The sequence below is a fragment of the Scyliorhinus torazame genome, chromosome 17, assembly GCF_047496885.1.
Source record: "Scyliorhinus torazame isolate Kashiwa2021f chromosome 17, sScyTor2.1, whole genome shotgun sequence".
Taxonomy (NCBI): domain Eukaryota; kingdom Metazoa; phylum Chordata; class Chondrichthyes; order Carcharhiniformes; family Scyliorhinidae; genus Scyliorhinus; species Scyliorhinus torazame.
Genome location: NC_092723.1, coordinates 182411894 through 182439046, shown reverse-complemented (window position 1 = coordinate 182439046; position 27153 = coordinate 182411894). Strand labels below are relative to the sequence as shown.

General features: G+C 45.5%; 1 protein-coding gene across 1 annotated transcript in view; it reads left to right on the top strand.

Moving 5' to 3' along the window:
- The first annotated feature begins 8183 nt into the window (after positions 1-8183).
- Positions 8184-27153, top strand: part of ercc4 (excision repair cross-complementation group 4) — a 29212-nt gene continuing 10242 nt past the window's right edge. The window contains exons 1-7 of the mRNA XM_072481789.1: positions 8184-8395; positions 12306-12486; positions 13791-13986; positions 16246-16453; positions 19651-19831; positions 25514-25639; positions 26344-26454. Of these exons, the coding sequence (XP_072337890.1) occupies positions 8222-8395; positions 12306-12486; positions 13791-13986; positions 16246-16453; positions 19651-19831; positions 25514-25639; positions 26344-26454 (1177 nt within the window). The 5' untranslated portion in view covers positions 8184-8221. The remainder of the gene's footprint in view (positions 8396-12305; positions 12487-13790; positions 13987-16245; positions 16454-19650; positions 19832-25513; positions 25640-26343; positions 26455-27153) is intronic.

Here is a 27153-nt window from a genome sequence, read left to right as displayed (position 1 = left end):
TTGCATTAATTTGCATCTCATGAATGCTCATTAAAACGCTACCCGCCAGAGCGTTATCGGGCCTTCTAATCTTGCGTTATGGCAGTGTGAAGTTATGTCGGTCTGGAACTCGATTGATAAAGAGTGACGTGCAGAAGGTGATCCTCAATTCACAGGAGACTTCGAGGTGAGTGTAACAAAGCTTACCTGCCTTAGTGCTGTGCTGCTCTTGATGTACTCTACACCAGCTTGCCGGGGCAGACGGGTTCCTGTCCTCCATCACCATGCCGAGCTGGTCTTCACGGACAGCACCGTGCTGCCGGACCCATGGATCCTCCTGTGTCACTGTCTGAGTTCTGTGCCTGGGGTTGGGGAGTACGGGGGTCTCCTACCCCCCCCCCCCCCTTGGTGCCACACAGCAGTGTTTACCTGGACAGCACTGTGCAATGAGGTTCATGCAGACACTGCAACAAAGGCCCGAAGTTCGACCTGGGGTGGAATGCGAGGTGAGGCGGGGGGGAGCAGATTGAGGGAGAGGTGGCCTGACAAAGACAAGATGGGCAGTGTGGCAGGAGGACTGTGCAAGGTGGGGGGTTCAGCCGGGAACTCTTGATGGCAGGCAGAGGGAAGACCGAGAGGAGGGTCTAACCCTAACTCAACCCTGACAAGGCTGCATGAAAAGCTCACACACAAGGAGTTCAGAGGGGTACCACATCTTTACTGGGAGGGATACACAGACACTCCAGAGGTAGTGAGTAGAGGGCCGAGGGGGCAATGGGTGCCTCATGAGTGATGGAATCGGGGGGGGAGGATAGTTGAATCGAGGAACAGCTTTCTTCTTGTGGCTGTTAGGTGTTTCCCTCTTGTTGCTGAAATCCTACTCAGCCTGGTGAAGACAGATGGGCAGGAGCGAGTGATATGAGTGTTGCTGGACTGGTCGTTAAATATGGCGCCGGAACCTTTGAACACACCAGCTGACGGTGGGCAGACGAATCAGCTGCCAGCCCGCCGTGACTCAGAGGGGAACCCACCTGTGCATAATGAATGAGATGCCAGGCGCAGAATCAGACGCAGGATCCTGCCAGTCTGGCAATCGGGACAGGAGCTGCCAGAAATGGCCTACCACTGCACATAGTCTCGTAAATACTGCCCCAGGTGTTGCTACATCATCATTACATCAACACCATCTGCTTCTGATGTTAACCATTTACTCTCCAACGTCTCTACTGAACATGTTGCGGCCGATTCATGAGTGCCGATCCCTTCCCCAGCGGGTGTAGGTGAATAGCATTGGCCCAAGTTCCGTGATGCTTTCTCCTTCCGACGGGCTCTCTTTTCTGTCGTCTGCTCATTCTTCACCCCTCTGCTTTTTCCATGCCCTTCCTGATTGCTTGTCTCTAAGCAATCCATGAGGACTTCCTATGGATCAACTCCGATCCTGGTCAACTTGACATCTTGCTGGAAGACATCCTTGTATCCCAGACGTAGGCAACCTATTGATCATGAGCTGTTATCAAATTCCCCATCGAGCATGTCTTTGGGAATGCAGCCTCCATTTATTTGGCTCATGTTACGAGGCCAATGGATTCGCTGCTGAATCAAGAAGGCAAATATGCTGGGGACCCCTGCCCACTGGTGTACCTCCATGTTCAGCATTCTGACTTTCCAAGAGATGCCCAATATTGGTGTCAGACAGCAGAGGTGGAAGCTGTTCAGCCTCTTTTCTTAACTTGCAAACGTTGCCCATGCCTCACTGCTGTAATGGAAGGTGTGGCAAGAGGGTGGATGGCAAGAGGAGGCAGTCACACCTCACCAAGAACACAAGTCTGGTACACACGGAGCTTTGTATATTCAGTTGGTTGACACTCGCCTTCTCAACTTTGACATGACAGCTGTGGCCTTGGCAATCCTGGTGTTGATTTCAGCAGCAAGGGATATGTTACTGGTGCTTGCTGATCCAGGTAGGTGACGCTGTTGGCAACCTCCAGGGTGAGGTTGTCAATGTTCATGGAAGGGGGACTCTCTACATGGGGCCCATAACTTTGCCCTTCCCGACACTCATGGTCCAGACTCCTTGCAGGCCCGGGAGGACTGGTCTACACGCTGTTGCAAGTGAACTTCAGGATGGGATAGCATCAGCAAACTGTAAGTCACAGACTAAGACCTCATGCACGGTAGTCTTGGTGCTCAGTCTTATTGAGTTGAACAGCCAGCTGTCAGCTCTGGCATGTAGATAAACACCTTCATTTGATTCCCGAAAGTGCATGGTAGAAGCATGTAGAAAGATCTGCCTTAGATTTGGTGTCAAATCAGATGAAGCCAGTAAGGATACTCATCTTTCCAGCTCTGCTCAAGAATGGTAACACGAACCGGTTGGCTGCATAGCTCCATCATTTGTTCCCTGTGGGTGTTTGAGGCATGTATTATCTCACAGCTTTTGGCATTTTGTGTTCAGAGTTTCAGAAGGTTGCAAAATGATCTCCGAGCTTGAGGAAATAAATGGTACTGTTAATGCCGCCACCTCCTGCCTAATTATTTTTGAAGGTAAATGGTGATGATTACAATTAGTTGTGAATTACAGAATACCATGCTCGGTTTCCTGCGAGCAATTTACCTGATTTTCCACACAGTGACCCTGATCTTCTCCTGAGTAATTCAGGAAAGGTTCACAGGGTTACACGATTGCTTTCAATTTTGTCCAGCTGAGTGCTGTTCATACCTTCATTCCACTTGCAAACACTGAAACACGGACCTGCCGGATTTAGAAAATGCTCCCGGGCAACATCATCGTCACGTCGCAATATCACACTGGGTAACCAATTAAGGCCCGCCCAGCGTGGAATGCCTACTTTCAATGGCCAGAAGGTCTGGGGGGTGGTGTGTGTGTGTGTGTTGCGGGGGGGGGTGGTGGATTGTCAGGCACCGGGTTCAATGGGGATCCAGTGGGGGAATTGAAACCACTAATCAGCCAGCTCCCTGAAGGCTGCCAGGGGTCACAGAGAGAACTGTCCCGTTTGAGGAAATAAATTGTAGGAAATAGTAATGGCATTGGCACCTACTGGCCATGCCAGGCAGAAGGGCAAGCCTGGTGGCCTCTCTAGCCCCCCCCACACACCCCCAGTTCTCGTATGAATGCCTAGAAATCATTATGGCGGGGGCTAGTGCCAGGCGGCATATCTTCATAGCCATGGATGGCAAGAGGAGGCAGTCACACCTCACCAAGAAGCCTGGTGTTTTCCCATTAACAGATCATGAATTGCTCCAGGACCGGCACCAATTTAGTTGTCGTAGAAGTCTACCGATTCAGTCCAGGAGTCAACTCTTCGCTTCTGAAATGGAAAATCCCGCCCATGGGCTGGTTTAGCTCAGTGGGCTAGACAGCTGGTTTGTGATGCAGAATAAGGCCAGCAGCACGGGTTCAATTCCCGTACCAGCTGAGAATTCTGAATTCTCCCTCAGTGTACCCGAACAGGGACCAGAATGTGGCGACTAGGGGCTTTTCACAGTAACTTCATTGCAGTGTTAATGCAAGCCTAATTGTGACAATAAAAGGTTATTATTATTATTATTATTATAGTCCCTAATTATCTACTTCCCAGAAATCTTAACAAAATTCCATTATGCCTTTCCTTATAAACATATGCATGGTTTGAAATAACGATGATCTCATTTTTATGGCATCTTAATTGCATCTTCTGCAGCCAGAGTGTCTGTCTTTCTTTTAAACCGGAATTTTTCAAAACTATTAATGCAGCAGGTATATACACACCCTAGCGCAGGCTATTAAAACCATTGCTGCACCAGATACATACATACCGGGCAGCATGGTAGCTTGGTGGTTAACACAGTTGCTTCACAGCTTCAGGGTCCCAGGTTCGATTCCCGGCTTGGGTCACTGTCTGTGTGGAGTCTGCACATTCTCCCCGTGTCTGCGTGGGTTTCCTCCGGGTGCTCTCGATGTGCGGGTTAGCTGGATTGGTCATGCTAAATTGTCCTTAGTGTCCAAAAAGGTTAATTGGGGTTACCGGGTTAAGGGGATGGGAGAGAGGCGGTGTGTGCTTGCATGGGGTGCTTTTTCCAAGGGCTGGTGCAGACTCGATGGCTGAATAGCCTCCTCCTGCACTGTAAATTCTATGAAATCCAATATATATACCAATTTCTTACATTCATCACTTGGAGTAAAGAAGCTCGACCAGCCTTTACAGATGCGAGAATTTGTTTGTAAAAGTTCTATCCCACCATTGGAAAGCTGGCTTTATCTGGAAAGCGGACTTTATCTGGAAGTATCAGAGCTGGCGTTCTGGAAATTCATCCTAGATTGAGAAACTGTTAATTTCATAAAATGATCCAGTCACGTCAATAATCATCCTTGTACATTCCCTTAATGCTTACCTTCCATGGACTTCTGCCTGTCCTATTGAATCATTATGATGGCGCAGAAGGCCATTTTTGCCCATCACGTCTGCACCAACTCTCTGATTAAGCAACTCACCCAGTTTCATTTCCCCGAAACGCTGCACATTACCCCTTTTTCAGATATCAGTCTAAATAGTCATTGCTCCCATACAGAGCTGCACCTGGATTGGATTGGATTGGATTTGTTTATTGTCACGTGTACCGAGGTACAGTGAAAAGTATTTTTCTGCGAGCAGCTCAACAGATCATTAAGTACATGAGATGAAAAGGGAATAAAAGAAAATACATAATAGGGCAACACAGCATATACAATGTAACTACATAAGCACTGGCATCGGATGAAGCATACAGGGTGTAGTGTTAATGAAGTCAGTCCATAAGAGGGTCATTTAGGAGTCTGGTGACAGTGGGGAAGAAGTTGTTTTTGAGTCTGTTCGTGCGTGTTCTCAGACTTCTGTATCTCCTGCCCGATGGAAGAAGTTGGAAGAGTGAGTAAGCCGGGTGGGAGGGATCTTTGATTCTCCAAGGGACTCGGAGGATGTTCAAGCCTGCAAGAGAGGATAAAAGAGAGAGGTTAGTAATAATGTTAGTTTTAGAATTAATTTTTAAAAGATTAGAACGAGTATAAGTTAAGTAAAAAGTGGATCTGTTTGGGAGAGCTCGCAGAGAGTCGCCTCGCTCCGGTGCCATCTTGGTAAACTTTTAGCTGCTATGTTATTCTCTAAGTCTGAATAAAAATTGTAGACTTCCAGTCAACACAAATACTTTATTCAGTGGGTTTGTTCTGTTTCCAGAGCTTAACTAGATATAATACAGTCAAGAGGTATGACCAGTGAAGCTAAGGTAAGCTGCCTATGCTGAGCTGTCTCTGTCTGCTGCTGCTCACTAGCCCTGTGCTTCTCAGAGGCGGATCCTCCCTTGGGCTGGACCCTTTATACCCGTCTCTGATGCTGCCCTCTAGTGATGCTGTGGCTGTTACATCTGTGCTGTAGTGCCTGGTGTATGTGCAGATGTATGTACAGATGTATAGATCACTACAGCTGCAGCATGGCTGGTGGGAGCCTTCAGTGACGAATACTACAGACAGCTTTGGAGGGTGATGAACGATCTCTGGGACTATAGAAAGCCAGGTTGTGGACTGCACCATCTTGGTATGGTTGGCAGCGTTCTAAGCTAACTGGCATGCAGTCAATGGCAAGGGTACTGGCGGATTGACGGGTGGGGCGGGTGAATGTTGTCATCCGCAGGGAGGGCAGCAGGTTTGTGCTCCGCAGAGCCACGCCTTGGTTGTCCTCGCAGTCTGTTGGAGGACAGATTGCCGGGCAGATGAGGCACCTTTCACACTGCCGGCTACAGCGATGACGGCAGCAGTCTGAGCTGGATCAGGATGTCCCAGTAAGCTGGTGGGTGGCAGGGGCCTTGATTGTGAATGAACAAACATTGGGGAAAACACTGCCTCCACTGGCTGGATGTCTCCTTTGTTACTCAGCATCTGAACTTGTCACAATATTCAATGTGTGGCCTGGCCAAGGCAATGTGCAGATGAACACGAGCACGTCTAAATTATATTTTACTTGTTTCATCATTCTAATTCAGCATTTTATTGGCTATGTTGCTCATTGCTCTGCATTGGTTGGGCAGGTAGAACACTGGGCTGGATTCTCCGTGGTCAGATACCGATATCGTAATCGGCGATCTGGCGGATAATCCACTCCGACTACCAAATCGGGGCCGGCGCCTGTTTGATGCTGGTCAGCCATGCTCTTCTCCCTCTGAAATGGCATTGTTGCACGCCGTGGCAACACATTGGCGTGTTATCGGCAGGCCCTCCTGCGATGCTTCACCCTTGATGGGCCGAGTGGCCGATGGCGCAGGACACGTATGGTCTCAGCGGTCACGAACCCGGCATGGCGGCTGCGGACTGTGTCCAGCGCTGCCACACTCGGCCGGGATCCGTGCCGCTGGCCAGGGGGGAGAGCTTCCGCGAGGGCTGGGGGGGATTGGTGGGGGGGTGGCCTGTGGGGTCGCGGATGTCGGGTCGGACCGCGTACAGCCACGCCATGCTGTACGCCGCGACCATTGCAGGTCATCAGCCATACGCATGCGCGTTTCCGGCACGGGAGCCGGGAGTTTCACCTGCCATCGCTGCTAGCCCCTCACCAGTCCGGGAATCGGTGAGGATTCGGCACCGATTCATTCGTCACAGACCTCCCACGAATTCTCCGTTTGAACCGGCACTTAGCCACTGAAACGGAGAATCCAGCCCACTGAGTTTACTGAGATACCAAGTTCTCTTTCAACTTCCTCCTTAGCTATTTCAATACATTCATGAAGTTTACATGTTGCGTCCTGTGATAACCCTCATGAGGACCACAGGGAATCACTTGTCGATCTCCCTGTGGGGTTTGGGACAGTACAAGTCCCAATGGTAATGGGCAGAGAACCACCCAACAGGGACTGGTTACCGAGCCCTTTAAATGCCGTCACAGACCCGGAATGGGTGTTCCGTTAGTTCTGGGCTTTTACACCGCGGGTACGGCTTTACTTTTAAGCTCAGAATAAATCTGTTTAAATCTTCAACTTCATGTCTCCTGGATTTCTACACCTACATTCCTTCCTACGTGTATTATACTGGGTGACCAACTGTCCCGTATATTAAGTCTGAGTTGAGTGATCTGAGTAGGACTGCAGGTCTGGGAGATGGGCAGCAGAGAGGTGATAATGTTGCCGCTCTCAAGGTAAGTTGCCAATTTTATCTGTCTTAAAACCAGCCCATACCCCCCCAAGCTTAACGATAACAATCCTGACCCATGGTAACCAGAAATTGCCCCCATTCCCCCCTCTGCTCTTATGTTCATCAGTCACACTCCCCCACCCCATGAATATCATGTATACCAGGAGCACACCTCCCCATGCTCAATTGGTTACTAGTACCTATCCAACCACAACCCACCCACCCCCCCTGACCCAATGCTTTGAGGTGTCCCTTATTTTATTTCACCAGGGTTGGTCTCAGGCCAGCTGTCCAGGATTTCCCGGTACCGTCGTTGAGGTGCTTGTCCCATGTCCTGGATTTGGGATATTGTCTGTCCCGTTTTGCCAGCCATCAGTCCTCGTGCATGTGTGCGACGCACCCATGCATGTGGGCTGTGTTTCCCCTACCGATGGCCTGGTCCCACAGACGTGCCAGTCCCTGCCCTCCCCTCCAACAGATTCACCAGCAGCACACACCCCCCCATGCCCACCCCAACGGCCCCACTTTGATGCCCCCCACAAAAGTATTCCCAGAGAATTTTTTTTAATTTAGTGTACCCAGTTCATTTTTTCCAATTAAGGGTCAATTTAGCGTGGCCAATCCACCTCCCCTGCACATCTTTGGGTTGTGGGGGCGAAACCCACACAGACACGGGGAGAATGTGCAAACTCCACACGGACAGTGACCCAGAGCCGGGATCGAACCTGGGACCTCGGCGCCGTGAGGCTGCAGGGGTAACCCACTGCACCACCGTGCAGCCCTGTATTTCCGAGAATTTATCCGCCTGATATAAATGCAAGTCTTTTTTTTTAAATCTAATAATATTAAATAAAAACAGAAAATGCTGGAGATAGTCAGCAGGGCAGGCAGTGTGGAGAGAGAGGGGAGAACAGGGTCAGTGTTTCAGTGGGTCACCCTCTCTCTATCAGCCTGGCTTTGGCTGAGTGAGTGAATGCAGGAGGCGCCTGCTGTGCGCTCACCCGCCTGCGGTGGCGCTGACGGCGGAGGGCGGTGTGCGGGGAAGGCGGCTCCCGGTTACCAGGGAGACCGGCCGGGCCGGTCCGGGCGGCCATGACTCCGTTGCTGGAACACGAGAGTCAGATCTTCCTGGATCTGTTCCACCAGGACGGGCTGGTCATCACCGCGCGGGGGCTGGGGGTGGACAGGATTCTCCTCAACTTCCTCAAGCTGTACAGCGAGCCCGGCTGCCTGGTGCTGGTGCTCAACACCAACACCGCCGAGGAGGTGAGCGGGGCCGCGGCCTAGCGGATGGGGCCTAGGGCCCAGGGGATGGGGCCTGGGGCCTAGAGAGCGGGGCCTGGGCCTGTCCCCGTCCCCCTGGGCCCGTTCACCCCCCAATGGTGGTGCGCATTGGACTTGGGAGCAAGAGTTAGACCATTCAGCCCCTCGAGCCGACTCCACCATTCAGTAAGACTGTGGGTGATCTGGTTGTGGTCTCAATTCCACTTTCCCATCTTCCTTTCTGCCCCCCCCCCATCCATAACTATGTCTTACTAACTTGTTTGAGTTCTTTTGATGAAGGAATGGAGAGGGGTTATGTGTATATGGACTATTCAAAGGTGTTTGTTAAAAAGTACCATGTAATAGACCTGTTAGCAAATATGAAGCTTATGGGATTTAGGGTACCTGGTAAAGGTTCCAGAGGTGCGACCATAAGACGTAGGAACTGAAGGAGGCAGTTTAGCCCATTGAGTCTGCTCTCCAATTCAATTACATAACTGACCTGATGTAATAATCCGCAATTCCACTTCCCTGCTTTATCCCCACCACCATTGATTCCCTCACTGATTAAAAATCTGTCAATCTCGGCCTTGAACATACTTAATGATTCAGCCTCTACCACCTTCTGCGTAAAGTATTCCACAGATTCACGACCCTCTGAGGAAGAAATTCCTCCTCATCTCTTTCTCAAATGGGTGACCCCTTGCTCTGAGATTCTGCCCTCTGGTCCTAGACTCTCCCGTAAGGAGAAACAACCTCTCAGCATCTACCCTGTCACACCCCCTGAGAATCTGTTATGTCTCAATAAGTTTGCCTTTCATTCTTCTAAACTCCAGTGAGTACAGGCCCAACCTACACAACCTCTCTTCGTAAGGAAATCCCTCCATACCCAGGATCGGCCTAGTGAACCTTCTGTGCACTGTCTCCAGTATATCTTCCCTTAGATAAGGGGACCAAAACTGTATACCGTATTCCAGCTGTGCCTTGGAAGGAGAATGAGGAGAGAGTGGGGGACTGGGATGAAATGGATAGCTCTTACAATGAGCAGTGGGCTTAATAGCTGCCTACTGAAGATTTAATGACCTGCTATGTTGATAGCCCAGAAAATGCTGAACAGACGTTATGATAAATGATCTGGGATTCAGCTTGGAGACTGCTGAGTGGCGATGTTTAGGCCTCAGCCTGCATTTTCTTGTCATATAATGGACCATAGTGAGAGCCGGAGCTGAGAGTTTTTCCACTGGTCTTGTTATTCTTTCGAATAGTTGATGAATATCCCATTGCCTGTGTACTAGATGAAGTACAGCAGCTTGTGTGTTCTGAATCACCCAAGGAATCATGGAGCAACTCGCTCTCAAAGATCACCATTGGGACTCCATCATGACCTCAATTCCATGGGATGATGCCGACTGCTCATAAGAGCATTTTGCGGGGATCAAAGCCATGGCAGCAGTCTCTCTCAAGATACAAGTCGTGCTGAAAAGAAGATAAACACTTGAAGTGTACCTTCGAGATACGAGTTTGGAGAATGGAACAAATGGTTGAGGAATTTCTGCAGTCTCTCACACTAATTTAAAATAAACTCACACTGGGAATCAGCTCAGTCTATAAAACTGACCTCACATCAAAATAATCACCATTGTGTGTTTCCACTAATTGTCCCTGTTGCAGGCCTTTAGAGGAAGCTCTAATAAGTGATATTTATTAGGTATAATGTTGCTGACTGGCATGTTTTAAAACTTTTAATTTTATTTTAATTTACGAAGAAACTCACTACACCAATGTAACACTTTGCAGCTTGTTAAATCTTTTTCAATTATTTAAAAATGGGTGAGGTACACAGGGATAGGAGTAAGCCATAATGGCCAGTAGACCGTATAACCTCCATTCCCTGGGATCTTGGCTGATCAGGGCCCTAACTCCACGTGCCTATCTTTGTCCTGCATCCTTTGTTATCTTTGGTTAACAAAAACATAGTAATCTCAAGTTTAAAATAAACAATTGATCTCACAACAATTGCCATTTGCAGAATAGAGTTCCAAACTTCCACCATCCTTTTTGTGTAGAAATGTTTCCGAATTTCTCTCCTGGGTCCGGTTCTATCTTTTTAGGTTCTCCCTCCTGGTCTAGACTCCCCATCCAGTGGAAATACTCCCTCCACATAGTTGATCTGCACTCCCTGACGGATGCTTATTCTTTGTGATGAACCCACTTTCAGCGTAAGCATGAAACTGCAACACGTTGCCACCCACTGTTAATTTGATGATATCTCTTAATGTAGACACCTTTTTTTTAGGGAAAAAAGCTTATGTTCTAGAATGCAGTACGCCTGCGCCGTTTCATTGCAGGTTTTATATTTGGAATATACAAATGAGTTTATGAGGAAATTGAGCTTCTGAACACCGGTGCTATTTGCGTCCAGTTCCCTGGTTGAACACAGAGCCAGAAAACCCATGGCCAATATTTTATCCAACTGATTGCCTCAAAGCACAAGACAATGGCTAAATGTGTATATGTATTTCTGGATACATTATGGAGAGGTCCGGGGAAAAGAACAAAGAAACCTCTGCTGCACACATTCACTGAAGGAGTTACCCTGCTCATGGAGATTGTTGGTCCTGGGATTGTGTGACAGTCCTTATGGTCACGAGACCATTCTGCCCATCACGTTGATGCCAGCATTATATCTCCAACTGGAGCTTTCTGTTGTCGTCCTGTTTTAGCTGCTGCATCTTCATTTCAATTTGTCTCGATGATAAATCTCAGAAGGAAACCTGATCTGTGAAAAATCCTGACGTTAGGAATTTTAAACCTTTTTTTTATTTGACGTCAGTTTTCCAATACTTGGAGGGTAAATTTTGCTACCTTGCAAAATACAAAACTACTTCCTCACTGTGCAGTAACACCTCATGTTTTTAAGTAGAGACATTGGTAGTATTTATTGTGTATCAATATCATAATTTTATTTTTATTCTTATGGATTATGGGCATCGTTGGGTAGGCCAGCATTTATTACCCTGATTACCATGCCCGATTGCTTAAAAACATCCCATTGGTGGAATGATCGAAGACACAGATTTGAAATAATTGGAAAAAGAAGGAAAGACCTGAGTTTTTCACACAGCGAATGGTTATGTTCTGGAATGTGCTACCTGAAAGAGTAAATTCTCACTCAAAGTTGTGGTTGTATTCCTGACAATCACAATTTTAAGTGATGCAACTTTAATTGAATCGTGGGTTCCCAAAAGGAATCAATGTTAAGGATGGCGTTAGGGTCCTTCAAACATTTCTTGCACAGAAAAGCCAAGTGTGCAATTTGAAATTCTGTACCATACATGTGAAGCACTGTACATTCCTAGCTGGAATAACTTGCAGATCAAAATAAATTACCGAATATAACAGAAATACTGTTATAATTCAAATGAGATAACACAGAATCACCCAAACAAGCCCTGAGTAGCACAGCTTCTGCATCTCACCCATGGTTCTCCTAAAACTCAGCTCAACTTTTTGCCTGCTTTCCTTTCGCACTCTGTCTATCTCTGCAGCCCATCAGAACTTGGCAAAAGCTGGCACAGGTTTGGGCTGGGCAGGGTCAGTGTGCAGTTGATGTACAACTGAAAATAGTGACTAAAATCAGAAAGACAAGCCCGAGAGAATAAGTAGGGCGATTTAAAGTGGAAACTTACTGCAGTGTGGACAAAACAGATTCAACCGAAGCATTAGAGAGTAAAAGAATCAACGGGGTTAATACGGTGGGAGTGGAGGCGAAGGTGAGGGAATGACACAAGGTGAGTTCATTCGAAGAGACAGTGGGGAATAATGGGCTGGATGGATTGTGACAATTCTGTGATTAACATCTACATGGCATAAAAAGAGGGTCACATTTTAAACAATTGCTTCTCTGTTTCAGCAATATTTTATTGAGCAGCTACGCTCGGAAGGAGTGCCGCATCTACCTCGCATTATTACCAATGAAATTCCAAGTAATGACCGGTATACGGTATACACCGAGGGTGGGGTCTTGTTTGTGACCAGCCGAATTCTAGTTGTCGACTTCTTAACAGATCGTATTCCTGCAAATCTTATTACTGGTAAGTGGTCTGTTGATCTTTATTTTAATTCTGTAAACAGAGGACTAAGAAACAGGACATATTCAGTTGCCAGCATGCCAATTGGGGAATTTCATCTGAATGAACAAATAAACTTTGACAGAAAAGCTAATAGCAGTCATGATGACCATGTAGCTACTGGAGTGTTGTAAAATCCCACCTGGTTCACTAATGAAGGAAATCTGCCGCTCCTATCAGTGCTGATCTATATGTGACTCCCAGATCCACAGGCTATTCTCAACAGCCCTGTAAAATGGCCTAGCAGGCCAGACAGTTCCGAATAATAATAATCTTTATCATTGTCACAAGTAGGCTTACATTAACACTGCAATGAAGTTACTGTGAAAAGTCCCTAGTTGTCACACTCCGACGCCTGTTCGGGTACACTAAGGGAGAATTCAGGATCTCCAATTCACCGAAAAAGCACGTCTTTCGGGACTTGTGGGAGGAAACCGGCGCACCCGGAGGTAACCCACGAAGACACAGGGAGAATGTGCAGACTCCGCACAGACAGTGACCCAAGCCAGGAATCAAGCCTGGGTCCCTAGAGTTGATAGGCAACACTGCTAACCACTGTGCTACCTTGCCACCCAAAATGTTGGGCAACAAATGCCGACCTTACCAATGGTGCCCACATTCCACAATGGATCAACCAAAAATGTTCAATGATAATCGGTTTGCTTTGAAATAAAATATGTTCAGTATAAAGCTTTTGGTATTGCCACCTCTCCTTCCTGCACTAAAGGTACTTCCACAAGTTTGCTATTGTGCACTTTGAGAAGTGCTGGCCGTTGCCCCCTCCGTCTTGAGTCATGAGTGTTCCTTTTATGGCTTTATTAAACACTTTCCATCTGTGAAGCATCAGAAGTTCAGACTGGCTCTCTTATATGCAGACTCAGATCTGAGATTGTCAGTAAAATGGAGGGATTGGTACTGTGGGTAGCTGTCAGCCTGGCCTGTGCTAAACATGGAGTGATGGATACTGTCTATGGCTGTCGGCCACTCCTTAGAAAGGGTTAATCATCCTGCATGTGTATGCAGCAGAAAGAGAACTAATACTCAAATACCCACCTGCAAAGGTGTTGATGGTGTCAGCTTTATAAATCTGAGATTCTACATATCACATTTTATTAAATTCTAGATAACTGGGCTGTATGATGTATAGATGCAGGATGTATAGATTCTATGTTCTAGAAAATATAATGACACCCTGCTTACAGACCTGACCTAGTTGCATCAATGGTTTCTGTGACAAAGTGTGTCCTGGAATACTTATGTCTTTGCAGGTATTTTGGTATACAAAGCTCACAGAATCATTGAATCGTGTCAGGAAGCATTTATCCTTCGGCTTTATCGACAGAAGAACAAACAGGGTTTTATCAAGGCTTTCACGGACAATGCAGTCGCCTTTAGTCTCGGATTCTGTCGAGTGGAACGAGTCATGCGAAGCTTGTTTGTTCGAAAGCTGTATCTATGGCCCAGGTAAGCAGCAGAAAGGGAAACTGATTTTTATTTCATCTGTTAAGTGCAGCCATTTACTGTTAAAGGAGGTTAACAGACAAAATCCACCATTTCACACAGCTGCCTGATATCCGTGTTCCACTAGGAATTCTTGTACCATAATTGCAGATAATGTGCTGCAAATGTCCCAGTGTGAAACCACTGTAACCAAAGGAAATACAACTGTTAACTTGACAGCACCCAAACAGTGTTCTAATATTGGAGGCACATGAGCTGGAATCCAAACAATACGCAGAAGCTCAAAGCACTGCCAGGGTATGTATCAGAACCGTTGTCTACTGGATAAGCAGCATTGTCTGCCATGCCAGATACTAGGTAATACAGCAGGTATAGTACAGGGGGCAGCACGGTGGCACAGTGGTTAGCATTGCTGCCTCACGGCGCCGAGGTCCCAGGTTCAATCCCAGCTCTGGGTCACTGTCCGTGTGGAGTTTGCACATTCTCCCCGTGTTTGCGTGGGTTTTGCGCCCACAACCCAAAGATGTGCAGTGTAGGTGGATTGGCCACGCTAAATTGCCCCTTAATTGGAAAAAAATAATTGGGCACTCTTTAAATTTTTTTTTTTTAAAAGGTATAGTACAGGGAAGAGAGATGATACACAAGTTCTTTTTCCAAGCTCATTGCTAGAACATATTGTGCACACCAGAGTGTCCTTAAGTTTCAACAACATCTCCACAGTATTCCAAAGGAAGTCCAAGAATTCAGATGAAGCCGTTGTAACCCGGCTGATTTACCTGAAGTTCATTTCTTTAACCAGCTTTATTCATTCTGGCTGGGTGCTTTCTATATAAAATGCACGACCTTTCTTGAGGCAAAAGGTTTGACTATTGCTCATTTTTGCATATTTAATCTCCAACTTACTCTCCAGGAACAGGAGAAAATTTAAAAAACACCAGATTTGTAGAAATTAATATCTCAACCACTAGAAAAGCATTTTGATTCTATATTGCGAGCTGCCGACAATAGGCTCCGTCTGCAGCTGGTCACGGTTATTTTTTTTTTTTTAAATCACAGTTTATGATTAATCTTTTGTGGGATGTTGGCGTCGCTGGCTAGGGCAGCATTTATTGGCCATGCCTAATTGGCCTTGAGGGTGGTGATGAACCGCTGCCTTGAACTGCAGCAATAAATGTGGTGCATCCCCCAGTGCTGCCAGGGAGGGAGTTCCAGGACAGTGACAGTGGAGGAATGACAATGGGCGGGATTCTCAATTGTGTTCCACGTGGTGCCGGTGCCAGCCCCTCCACAGTTCCTGAATCGATCCAGGTTCGGCGCCAGTTTTGCTGTCTTAGGGGCGGCATGTGGCGCAGTGGATAGCACTGGGGCTGCGGCGCTGAGGACCCGGGTTCGAATCCTAGCCCTGGGTCACTGTCCGTGTGGAGTTTGCACATTCTCCCCGTGTTTGCGTGGGTTTCACCCCCACAACCCAAAGATGTGCAGGTGAGGTGGATTGGCCACGCTAAATTGCCCCTTTTGTAAAAAAAATAATAATAATAAATAGTTTTGCTGTCGTGAAAGCCACGAATCCTATGTCGGCGTCAACACTTAGTCTCAGGAATGGAGAATTCTTACGTCAGATTTTGAAACTTGTGCTGCTGACAAAATGGTGAATTGCCACCCGAAGCTTGGTACTGGAGGCGTGCACGAACTAGGATGCTTGGGGTCTTTAGTCTGCCTTTGAAACTGTTACTTTTCTTTCATTATAAATGTGCTGCTCCATTTCTTATTCCATTACAGCAGGCGCATTCTTTTTTTTTAAATTTAGAGTGCCCAATTCAGTTTTTCCAATTAAGGGGCAATTTAGCATGGCCAAACCTTTTGTTGCGGGGCGAAAACCACGCAGACAGTGGCCCAGAGCACGGGATCGAACCTGGGATCTCGGCACCGTGAGGCAGCAGTGCTAACCACTGCACCACCATGCTGCACAGGCACATTCTTTTAAACGTACTTTACTTGGCTACTTTTTCCAACCAAAATACCGGTTTGGGAATTTCTGATAGCGGAGATAACCAGCTTGTTGAAAGGAGTTTAATTATCATTGGGCATAAAATGAAAATTATTAATAAATTTGGAACACTATACGGTAGTATTGAATAATTTTGTCCTATGGCAGTGGATATATTTGATGGAACTACTTCGATAGGATGGAAGGTTTATTGACATCCTGTGTCCTGCATATCCCTTGCTGTCTTTCACTGGTACACTTGCCTCTCCTCTTAGATTCCATATAGCAGTGGGTTCATGCCTGGACAGGCACAAACCTGAAGTAATAGAGTTGCACATATCTCTGACGCCCGCCATGCTGGCTATCCAGACTGCTATAATGGACATAATGAATGCCTGCTTGAAAGAACTTAAACGCTACAACCCCTCTTTGGATGTTGAGGAACTATCTCTTGAGAATGCTGTTGGGAAGTCATTTGAAAAGGTTTGCAATTCAGAATTTTTTTTTAAAGAAGTGTTTTGGTCTCCGCTTCCTGTTCTCTGCCTAAAATAACTTCCCAGAACTCAACAAGCGGTCGGCACTGTTGGGTGATCTGGAAGGAGTTCTTTAGGCTGATATCGCCTCCATTTTCTTTATTCTGGAAAGGATCATGTTTCTGTCATGATATCCATATTAACATATCATGGTGCAATCACACGCACACACTGATGGACAGGTAGATGGACCAACCAACACACACACAACATCGCAGCCAATCACCAGTGAGAGCACACGCACTATAAAACAGGGAACACCACTGTTCCCGGTTATTCTACCAGGAGATAGCTCAGAGCACAGAGCTCACAGCGTGCCACTCAGACATACACCATGTGCTGAGTGCCTCTCTAAGATAGTGCTAGGGCTGGGTCCACAGGTTAGCTGGTGAAGTACGAACCACAGCCAGAAATTAACAGTTGTTATACAGAATAATAAAACAGTTGTACCATCTACAACCGTGTTGGTTCGTTTGTGTATCGGAACACCCAACACGACATTTTCCACTTAATGCATAACCAGCTCAGCACAGCTGAGCGATGGAAGTTACCCTGTGGAGAAACATTCTCCATTATTTTACCACACGTAGATGCTGTTGCTGAGCTAGTGTAATCGGCAGACACTTTTTTGGAATTATTATTTCTACAAAAAGAACCAGACTTTAAAATGGGGCAAACGACCTGCTAAAGTTAACCCCCATACAGGAAAAGCTAAATGAAATTTAACTGCTAGAAATCTGCATTTTGCTCTGCAGTTTGAAGCAATCTCCAGTGATTGAAATTATTAAATCAGACCTTATTTTACCTCGCTCATCACCTAACACTTTGAATTCTGGATCTGACCCTACAAAACTGTTGAGAATTTTGTGGCGATTTGCATGGTATGCAATGCAGCCTCTGATTCGGAATGTGCAACTTCTTCTATTTAGGGAATATATGAGAATAGATTTTCTTAATTTTCCCATCCTGGGAATTCATGGAATTTTCCCATCCATAAAACTAATTAGCAGAGGATGTCTGCAGGTTATTTTGACCAAACTGCCCAAACTCTCTCTCCCGTATGTGAAGCTGTGTGCTGGGAGTATGAATTTGCAACATTTGCAGTCCTTGATACTTTCTCTGGAACACCTTCACCAGCCTTTCGATTAGTGAATAACACAACTCTTATGAGCTGCAGGATATTTCTACTGCTCAATCCTTAGTCAGACCATAGCATGACCTGGGGATTATGACAAATACACCTCTTGTTATGTGAACCAGATTCCATAATTTTACGCTTACCTCTTATAGGCAGTTCTCAAATTTTCTAAAAGGCTGAGTGATCAGCACTCTAGCGAGACAAAGCCAAATATAAATTAACAAATTGGTTTAATTTACAGTTGTTAAGGAAATGAAAAGAATAAGATTGTTAGTAAATCCAGCGTCGCTGCTCTTTGATTCAACCCTTCACATTGAACAGAATCACAGTTCATTGTGCCCAGTGGCAATCTAAATGGGCACTAATTTATCTGATCCTGACTGACTCTCAACTTAAAATGGGAGCATTTTCTCTCTACGTATGGCTATTTTCTGGAATCTTACCAAACTGACTATGGACCATGTGTTTCTAGCTTTTGTTCCCTAGCAAGGACTGAAAGCCAGCAGCTTGAACTCTGGTGCTCTCCCTTCCCAGAGATTAACCAGGGGAAGAGCCAAAACAAGTCCTTCATTGTTTAGAGCCAAAGGATGTGCAGTAAGCAACATTCTACAAACTGTATCGTCTGACTAGAATACATAGACTATCTTTCTGTTCAGGAGATTTAATCCCTCGAAAGACCTGTGTTTATATAACGTTTATCATGGCCAAGACACCTCAAAGTGCTTCACAGCAAATGAAATACTTTTTGAAGTGTAGCCAATGATGTAAAGTCGGAAATATGACAGCCAATTTGCACACCGCAATCTCCACAAACAGCCTTGTGATAATGAACAGGTAACCTGCTTTTTGTGATGTTGATTGAGGGATAAAGATTGGCATCAGGGATAACTCCCATGCTCCTGGTCAAAATAGTGCCATCAGAAATTTTACATCCATCAGAGCAGGAAAGGGGACCTCCGATTAATAACCCATCCAAAAGACAGCACCTCTGTCAGTGCAGCACGCCCACTGGAGTGGAGCCTTGATTTTTGTGCTCCAGTAAGCCCAGTGACTGCCACTACCAACTGAGCCACGGCTAACACACAAAATAACATTGAACTTAAAAGTAATCTTTTAATATAATTTTTTTTGAAATAAATTTAGAGTACCCAATTCTTTTTTTCCAATTAAGGGGCAATTTAGTGTGGCCAATCCACCTGCCCTGCACATCTTTGGGTTGTGGGGGTGAGACCCATGCAGACACGGGGAAAATGTGCAAACGCCACACGGACAGTGACCCAGGGCCATGATTGAACCCTCTGCACCTTGATGCAGCAGTGCTAACCACCGCGCCGCCCTATATTTTAATATAAATATCTTAAGATTATTCCATTGCAAAATATTCAGAAGTCCCAAGTGATGCTTCAGTAGTATATGATCTATGTTGTACTTAAGGATATAGTACAGCAGAAACAACTAGATTTTATGATGTGACCACCTTATTTGCTTCCAGATCAATAATGTGCATCAATATTGGCTTGGAAAAACTGAAATATTGTATTAAAATGAATTTGGAGTGTGGTGTAGAACAAACCCGTTAATCCACAGCAAAGCGGTCTGTAAAGAGATTTTCTTTTGGGTGGAGCTTATCAGAATGTGGGTCCATTAATTCCTACTTTAAATTGAAGAAAACAGTTGTTTGGAAATAGCTCTTTACTTTTGAGTTTCCTTCCATTCATGAGCTGTGTGATAACGTAGGTAATCTGAAGTCAGTTATCAAGTCACATACCGATTGAATCTACCGTGTTGGTTGTCAATAAAACAGGAATCTGCCCAGAGTTGAAAAGATCTAGCACATAGACCCTAACACTACCCCAGTCTGTGTCAACGGGCAAAACGAAGAGTAAGTCATATCCTGGAAGGCTCAGAGACCTATGATAGGTTCTCCATCTCCACTTCCATAGCCCCTCTGTTGCCTCCCTGACGAAATCTTTTACTTTGGCAATGACGGCTATTTCCTTATTTTACAGGCAATGTGTTACCATTTAGACCCAGTCTGGCACCAACTTGGTGCAAAAACAAAGTCTCTGGTGCAGGATTTGAAGATTCTTCGCACCCTGTTACAGTATCTGACCCAGTATGACTGTGTTACTTTCCTCAATCTACTCGAGTCTCTTCGAGCCACTGAGAAAGCTTTTGGACAGAATTCAGGTAATTGTAAAATTAAGAGTGAAAACTCTACTAAGTATCTAGAAAATATATCACGGGCAACCACATAATTGACTGTCTGCACACTTCAACAAATAGCTGACACTGGCCATTTCTGTTTGCTGCTGATTTTGGGGAAATATCCAGTTTACAAAGCCCACACATGGTGAATCCTACCCTGCACAGGAAAAACTCAGCCAGACTGGCAGGATCTGTGGAGAGAGAAAATAGTCAACGTTTTGAGTCTGTATGACTCATCTTCAGAACTAGAGGGCGAAATGTGTTGGATTATATGCTGTATAAGAAGGGTTGGAGCAGCTGGAACCGAGTAGATGGTCTGTGATTGCTGGGGGCCAGGAGAGAGTGCAACAAAGCCATGTAGGTTGCGAGACAGAGGAATCATTGCTGGCAGGAGGTGCTGGTAGTGGCATGAAAGGTAAGGTGTCAGAGTGTGTTAATGGCAGAATAAAAGTCAGTGCTCAAGGAAAGCAAAACCGCTCCCTCCGTGACCCCCTGGTCCACTCCTCCATCACCCCCAACTCTTCACCCCCTTCCCATGGCACCTTCCCTTTACCTTCTCCATCCTCACCCTCCAAGGCCCCAAACACTCCCCTCAGGTGAAGCAACATTTCACTTGCACCTCCTTCAATCTGGTCTACACTATTCGCTGCTCCCAATGCAGTCACCTGTACATTGGGGAAACTAAACACAGACTTGGTGACGGCTTTGTGGAACATCTTCGCTCAGTCTGCAAACATGATCCCAACCTTCTTATCGCTTGTCATTGTAACTCATCCCCCTGCTCTCATTCCCACATGTCCATCCTTGGCCTGCTGCAATGCTCCAGCGAAGCCCAATGTAAACTGGAGGAGCAGCACCTCACCCTGGGGACTCAACATTAAGTTCAACAACTTTAGCATGTGTCCTTTCCCCACCATATTGACCCCTTTTTAAAAATATCCAAAACATTTTTAACCCCAATTTAGAACTCCCCTCCCCCACTTGGCCACCTGTCACACGTTCTTAAGTTTTGCTTTCCCGGAACACTGACCTTTCTGCCATTAACACATTCTGATATCTTACCTCTGTGCCACTACTAGCACCTTCTACTGTCGTTAATGCTTCCTCTCTCTCTTGACCAACACATCTTTGTTGCAATCTCTCCTCGCTCCCACCAGTTACTGATCTTCTACTCTGCTCCATCCCTCTTTATATAATCCAACACATTTCTCTCTCTCCTTAGCTGTGAAGATGAGCCACACGGACACAAAATTAGCACTCTTCACTCCACAGATGCTGCCAGATCTGCTGAGTTTTTCCAGCATTTTCTGTTTTTGTTTCCCATTTCAGCATCCGCAGTAATTTACTTTTATTGCACTGGTTTAGCATTGCTTAGCTCTTGGTGTGTTAGAAGATAACAGTGCTGAAATATACGAGCCAGGAGCAGGGTTATATTAACCAGACTCTTCCAATTCCATTTTAGTTGCTTAACAACAAATTAAATTGATTTCAAGTCTGTTTTTTATCTTTGAAAGATAAACAGGCGGCCAATGAATAAAGGCTGCATTCAAAGACAGTTAATCATGATCGAGGAAGGGAAAAATCAAAGAAAGACTTGGATTTATAAAGCCCCTTTCGCAACCTCGACATCCCAGAGTGCTTTACAGCCAATGAAGTACTTATGAAGGAGTAGGGAAGATGCACTATGTTTATGTGTGGCATATATAGAGCTGTACATTTAAATTAATTCATTAGGCACAGGCATTCTTCTCACAAGCAAGTCAGTACAAACTTTCCGAGTGATAATCACAACATGAAGTGCATCTGTCTTTTACTGTGGTGAAGGGATCTTTGTAAGACAGTGTGCCAACCAGCTTGATGTTCTATGTTGTTTCATGATAGGGTTCCTTCTACAGCATAGGCTGGTATTGCTGGGATAAAACAAAGAACAATACAGCACAGGAACAGGCCCTTTGGCCCTGCAAGCCTTGTACTGGTCATGATACCACCCGTGGCCAAAACCCTAAAGAATAATACAGATGTTAGATACTAGCTGCTACAAGATGGCAACTGGGCCGTGCCAAAAGAGATGTCCACATTTATGTCAGCTTATGCTTCTTGCTACATTGCAGCTTTCGGTATCACAGAATCATAAATTCTAGACCACCATTCCATCTCACTGTTGCTGCAGCTTTTTGAAGGAGTTATCCCTGTGATTCCATTCCCTTCCTCCATGCCATGTAACCCTTTTTGTTTAATATTTTTAATCACTTTTGAAAGTTGTTGTAAATTCTGTTCCCACTACAACCTCTGTAGGGTACTCCTCTTCCTAACAAACCTCTGTCCCGCCCCGGCACCCATCTGTGAAAGATAAAGGGCATGCAACAAATGATCTATTTCACATTGGGTGTCTTCATACGGCGCACCTTTGCTAACGGCTGAAGAGACAGGTGCTACTACACGTGCCACACATGAAATGGCCAAGTGTCGTTGTGGATTGTTGTTTTCAGTGTTGGCACCAGTTGCCAAGCTGCTGTTGCTGCTGGTCATCATGCTGGTGCACATGTTGCCAGGTAGTGACTCCCAGGTGTGATGATCTATGCTTAGGGCCTTCATGTCATGCTTGAAGCAGAGCTTTGGGCAGCCTACTTGCTCTGGCTGTGTCACCAGACAGAAAGCCCTTAGATATCACACCATCTTCCACACTGCAGTTGTGTCCGAGCCAATGAAGCCACTTCAGTTTGATGTGTGACAACAAAGTTGGGAGTTCTGCCTTTGAAATGACTGTGATTTTGTCCAGCCAGATATACTCATAATGCACCACAGACAGAAAAGATGGAAATATTTGGACGACTTTTCCATGTGCATTTTGTGAGTTGCTGAAGGTGGTAGCTGCTTCCCGATGTGTGTACCAAGTTCTGTAATCAGGGATAGATTGTCTGCCGTAGTGGACCTGATATAAGAGAATTTGCTGACCAATACAGCACATGTTACTTAGTGTGATCAGGTGCACAGATGCAACATCTTGCCCCATGACCACGGTTGTCTTGATGGTTATAGTCCAGGAGAACAAGTTACAGCCGTGGGAGAGACTGTCCAAGAGTCGTTGCAGCTGAGTTTTTGTCTGTGTGAATAGCACAGCAGTAGCATCGTCGTACTGGAGTTCTCTGTCAGGAGATCATCTGAACTAGGATGTAAATAGACTTCCATATCATCAGGGAGGTAAAGGTCAGGAGCATGGAGAAGGAAAATGCCAAATTGAGTCGGAGCTAGGACACTGCCCTGCTTCATTCCATTTTTCCACTCAAACTATCAGAAGCGGAGCCATTAAACTGTACGGTGCAGAGCATGTTGTTGGGCAACTTTGGTGGACAGCCAATTTTCCTCATAATCATGCAGAGTCCTGCTCTGCTGATGGCATTGAAAGTCTTAGTGAGACCTACAAAAATGAGATAAAGAGGTATCCCTGCTTCCTACACTTCTCTTGTAGCTGGACTGTGAAGAAGATCATATCTACAGGAGGTCTGTGGCACAAACACTATGTTGTCGAATTGGGTGCACTTGTTCTGCAAGTGGATAGAGTCTTTTAAGTATGACCCGAGCAAAGGCCTTCCCCGTGACTAAGGATCGGGTACCCCTGGAGTTGTCGCAGTCTCCTCTGTCACCTTTGTTTTTGTACATTATGATGGGTTTTCCCTCATACATCGCCTGTGAAGTGGAGCCTGCCATCCAGAGGAGAAGATCATAACGGTGTGGCAGTAGGTGGGACCTTGTAACCTCGAGGGGTTTGGCTGGGATTTCAGCCTTGCCAGGTGTCTTTCTGCTGAGCCGTCCATGACCTTTTTGAGCTCGGCTGATTGAGTCCCTCAAAACGAAGATCAATGGAACGTTGTTGAATGTATATTTTAAATTTTCGATCACCCCTCCGTAAAGTAATTTGAGCCATTTGCCTGTCTTAAAGGTGTTCTTACATTCAAGTTGCTGTTTTACTCGATTGTTTGAATGGAATTATTCCAACATTTTTGTTTCTGTAGGTGAGTCTTTGCCCTATACTTGTCAAACAGTGCTTTCACCTGTTCTATTATCTAGCACTTTCAGGATCAGATGGGATATCCTTTTTGCCTCTTCACCATCCCAGCTTTGTTACTTGCCCTCATACAATTCCCCTTGACTTTTGACTAAACTGTCTCTTGGGCTTTAGCTGCCAAATAAATTAGGATCTGGAGCAGCAATGTAATAGTTATGTTACTGACCTAGCTATCCTTAATCAGGAAGGCAGTGATTTAGTGCTATTGTCACTGGACCTGTAATCCAGAGGTGATCCTCTGGGGTCCCAGGTTCGAATCCCACCGTGACAGATCGTAAAATTTGGATTTTCCGCATTTCTCACACAATTTCATACAGAAAATCTGCTTGAATGCGAAAATACTTTTTCCCGACTTGAAATACGAAATCTGCTGCAGCCCTGGGACAAATCCCACACGCCGTACTTTTTTAAATTTAGTGTACCCAATTATTATTTTTTTCCAATTAAGGGGCAATTTAGCATGGCCAAACCACCTGTGCTGCACATCTTTGGGTTGTGGGGGTCAAACCCACTCGGACACGGGGAGAATGTGCAAACTCCACACGGACAGTGACCCAGGGCTGGGATTCGAACCCGGGTCCTCAGCGCCGCAGTCCCGGTGCTAACCACTGCGCCATATGCCGCCCCTTCACACACCATACTTAAGGAGAGATTAAATCGAGAGGAGGTTTCTTAGGGGGAAAAAAAAAGTATTAAAAGGGAGTGGCCTGTACAGACTAGAAGACTGAAGGCCCCGCGCAGAATCCCCATGCCCTCACCCCCCCCTTCCCCACACAGGCCCAGCTGTCAATGCTGCTCGAGGCCGGAACTCGTAATCCAGAACGTGTCAATTTGAAAATCTGAATTCCGTTTAAATGAAAATCGGGATGTAAAAAAAAAATCAGTGTTAATAACGGCGGTTTTGTCGTTGGCTCACTAATGTTATTTGGACAGCCAGTTTGTGGAGAGTGGCATCCAAAAAAATCTTGGAAAAATCGGATCAGAAATAAGTCCAAATTCTCCCCTCTCTCTCTCAGTCCCGGCTGCTGCAGTTGAGATAGGAATTAGCAGGAATGATAATAGATATTACCATGGTGCTGGCAGAGTGATCAACTTCCTTTACACGTTATATTTCACAGTCTCGCCAAGCACCTTGAGGCAGTTTTGTTGACATCAGCATTTTAAAATGTATTTATTGAAAATGTTGAATATTGTGAAAAAGAGATCAAAAAGCTGGCCAAATAAAATCTTCCCTCAAGAAATTCATGGCGTAATCAGGATTAGCGCTGCTCTAGCGACGATGGGAAATACCCTGGATAGCATATTGCAGCTATTAATGTATTACTTGAATGCTTTGCTGCAATGTTTCCTGCAACCACCCAGCTGGTGACACATCAGAATGTACCCTGGCTGCTGGTGGCGAGCTCCTCAGTTGCAACTTGGGAGCAGCCAATGATGTAAATGTTGAGAGTTGACTTTGTCGGACACTGGCAGAGTTGCTTGTGGGAACTGCAGGTGGCATCGTTCATCCAGGGCTTCCACGATATTGTGTCCTTGACTAATTGGTAAAACATTGATGCCATAAAGTATAATTAACGAATATTGTCTTGTGCTGACAGGATGGCTGTTTCTGGATGCCAGTAATACGATGTTTGTGAATGCTCGAGCCAGAGTGTACAAGCGTTCAGAGGCGAAGCTTAAAGAAAATGTGGTAAAGACTGAACCAAAAGAAACGAACAAGACAGGTGCGTATGTGACTGTTGTCACTGCAGCCTCGAAGGCGACAAATGAGTTGGGGCTCCTTTAGCTGTGTGGAAAATGTTTGTATGTTTCCAGGGTTGTTCTGTGTTTTACTGGGGAACCTGCGCAGAGCGAGAAATCTCTTCCCGGTGGTTTCTTCAGATTACATTCGGTGGACGTTCTGCATTGTGCTGCGTCAGGAGAATGATGGTAGTGCACTAACACTTTTAAATGGTGGTCAGGCCACCCATCATCCTGCTCATGAGAAGCTGCTTTTGCATGTAATTTATCAAATAAAGGCTCAGGCCTACGCTTGGTGATTGTCCAATGACCCACCAGTGACTTTCTCACTGATGGAGGAGGGAGAAATAAAGCAAAGGCTCTTTGGGGTAAAGATGGATTCAAGATGATGCCACCATAGACAACTACAGAGTGATGTTGTCAAAACAAGAGCGTCACCTACCTGGTGCTTTACTTCCCTTGGGAAACAGGAAAAGGAGGAATTTTCTATCTTCCAAAAACAAACAATTCCTTCAAAGAGTTCAAGGCGCTGGAATGTGGCGACTAGGGACTTTTCACAGTAACTTCATTTGAAGCCTACTTGTGACAATAAGCGATTTTCATTTCATTTCATTTTCAAGACAGATGGGCTGGAAAACTATTTAAAACTGTCAATGACTTGATCAAGGATTGTTTGTGTTTTATTTAGCGGAAAAGAAGAATCTTGTCCTGGAGGCGAACCCAAAGTGGGAAGCGCTGAGTGAAGTTCTAGCCGAGATCAAGAAGGAAAATGAGCCCAATGAACCATTGACAGACTCGGGTAAGCTGCCTGAACAGCTGGGAGAATTGAACACCTCGCTTTCATTTGCCTAGCTGCAGAATGCATGTATTGGCAGAGATTGTAGGAATCCTATGAGAATGGCAACTCCAGATGGTGCAGATTCTACATCAAATGTTTTGAGACATTTGAAAGGTATTATGGGACAGCTGAGGCTGGAACACGCAGAGAAATTGTACTTGAAATTTGGACGGAAATTAGATTTTTTTTCAAAAGTGTTAAATGATTTATGAGTCAGGTACATGTTTATGTAAAAGACATTTCATTTTGTTGCGCATAAGATTCATTCATTTTGTTAAGAACCTGCTGCTGGAATATAAATGATTCCAATGACATTTGCTGTATGAACGTACACACCCCACACTGAGGTGGGCCTAATCAAATCAAATTAGCTGAACAGTGAAGCTATTCTAATATGAGACTAGACAATCCATATTAGTAGAAGTGGTAAAGCTTAGATATTCATAGGAATGTGGAAAGCAGATATTATTTCCATTTACACTCTCTTAACACTGAGAAAACAATTTTAAAGCTGATAAAATATAGGCAGAGTGGGCACAAATGATAATTAATGGAATGTGAAGATAGAATGGCTATCAAGAGAACTTGTGATGGTAAATATTCTATCTAGGTGATCTAGACAGCAAGGTGGCAGAGGTAAAAGCTTGTTTAAAATTCGAT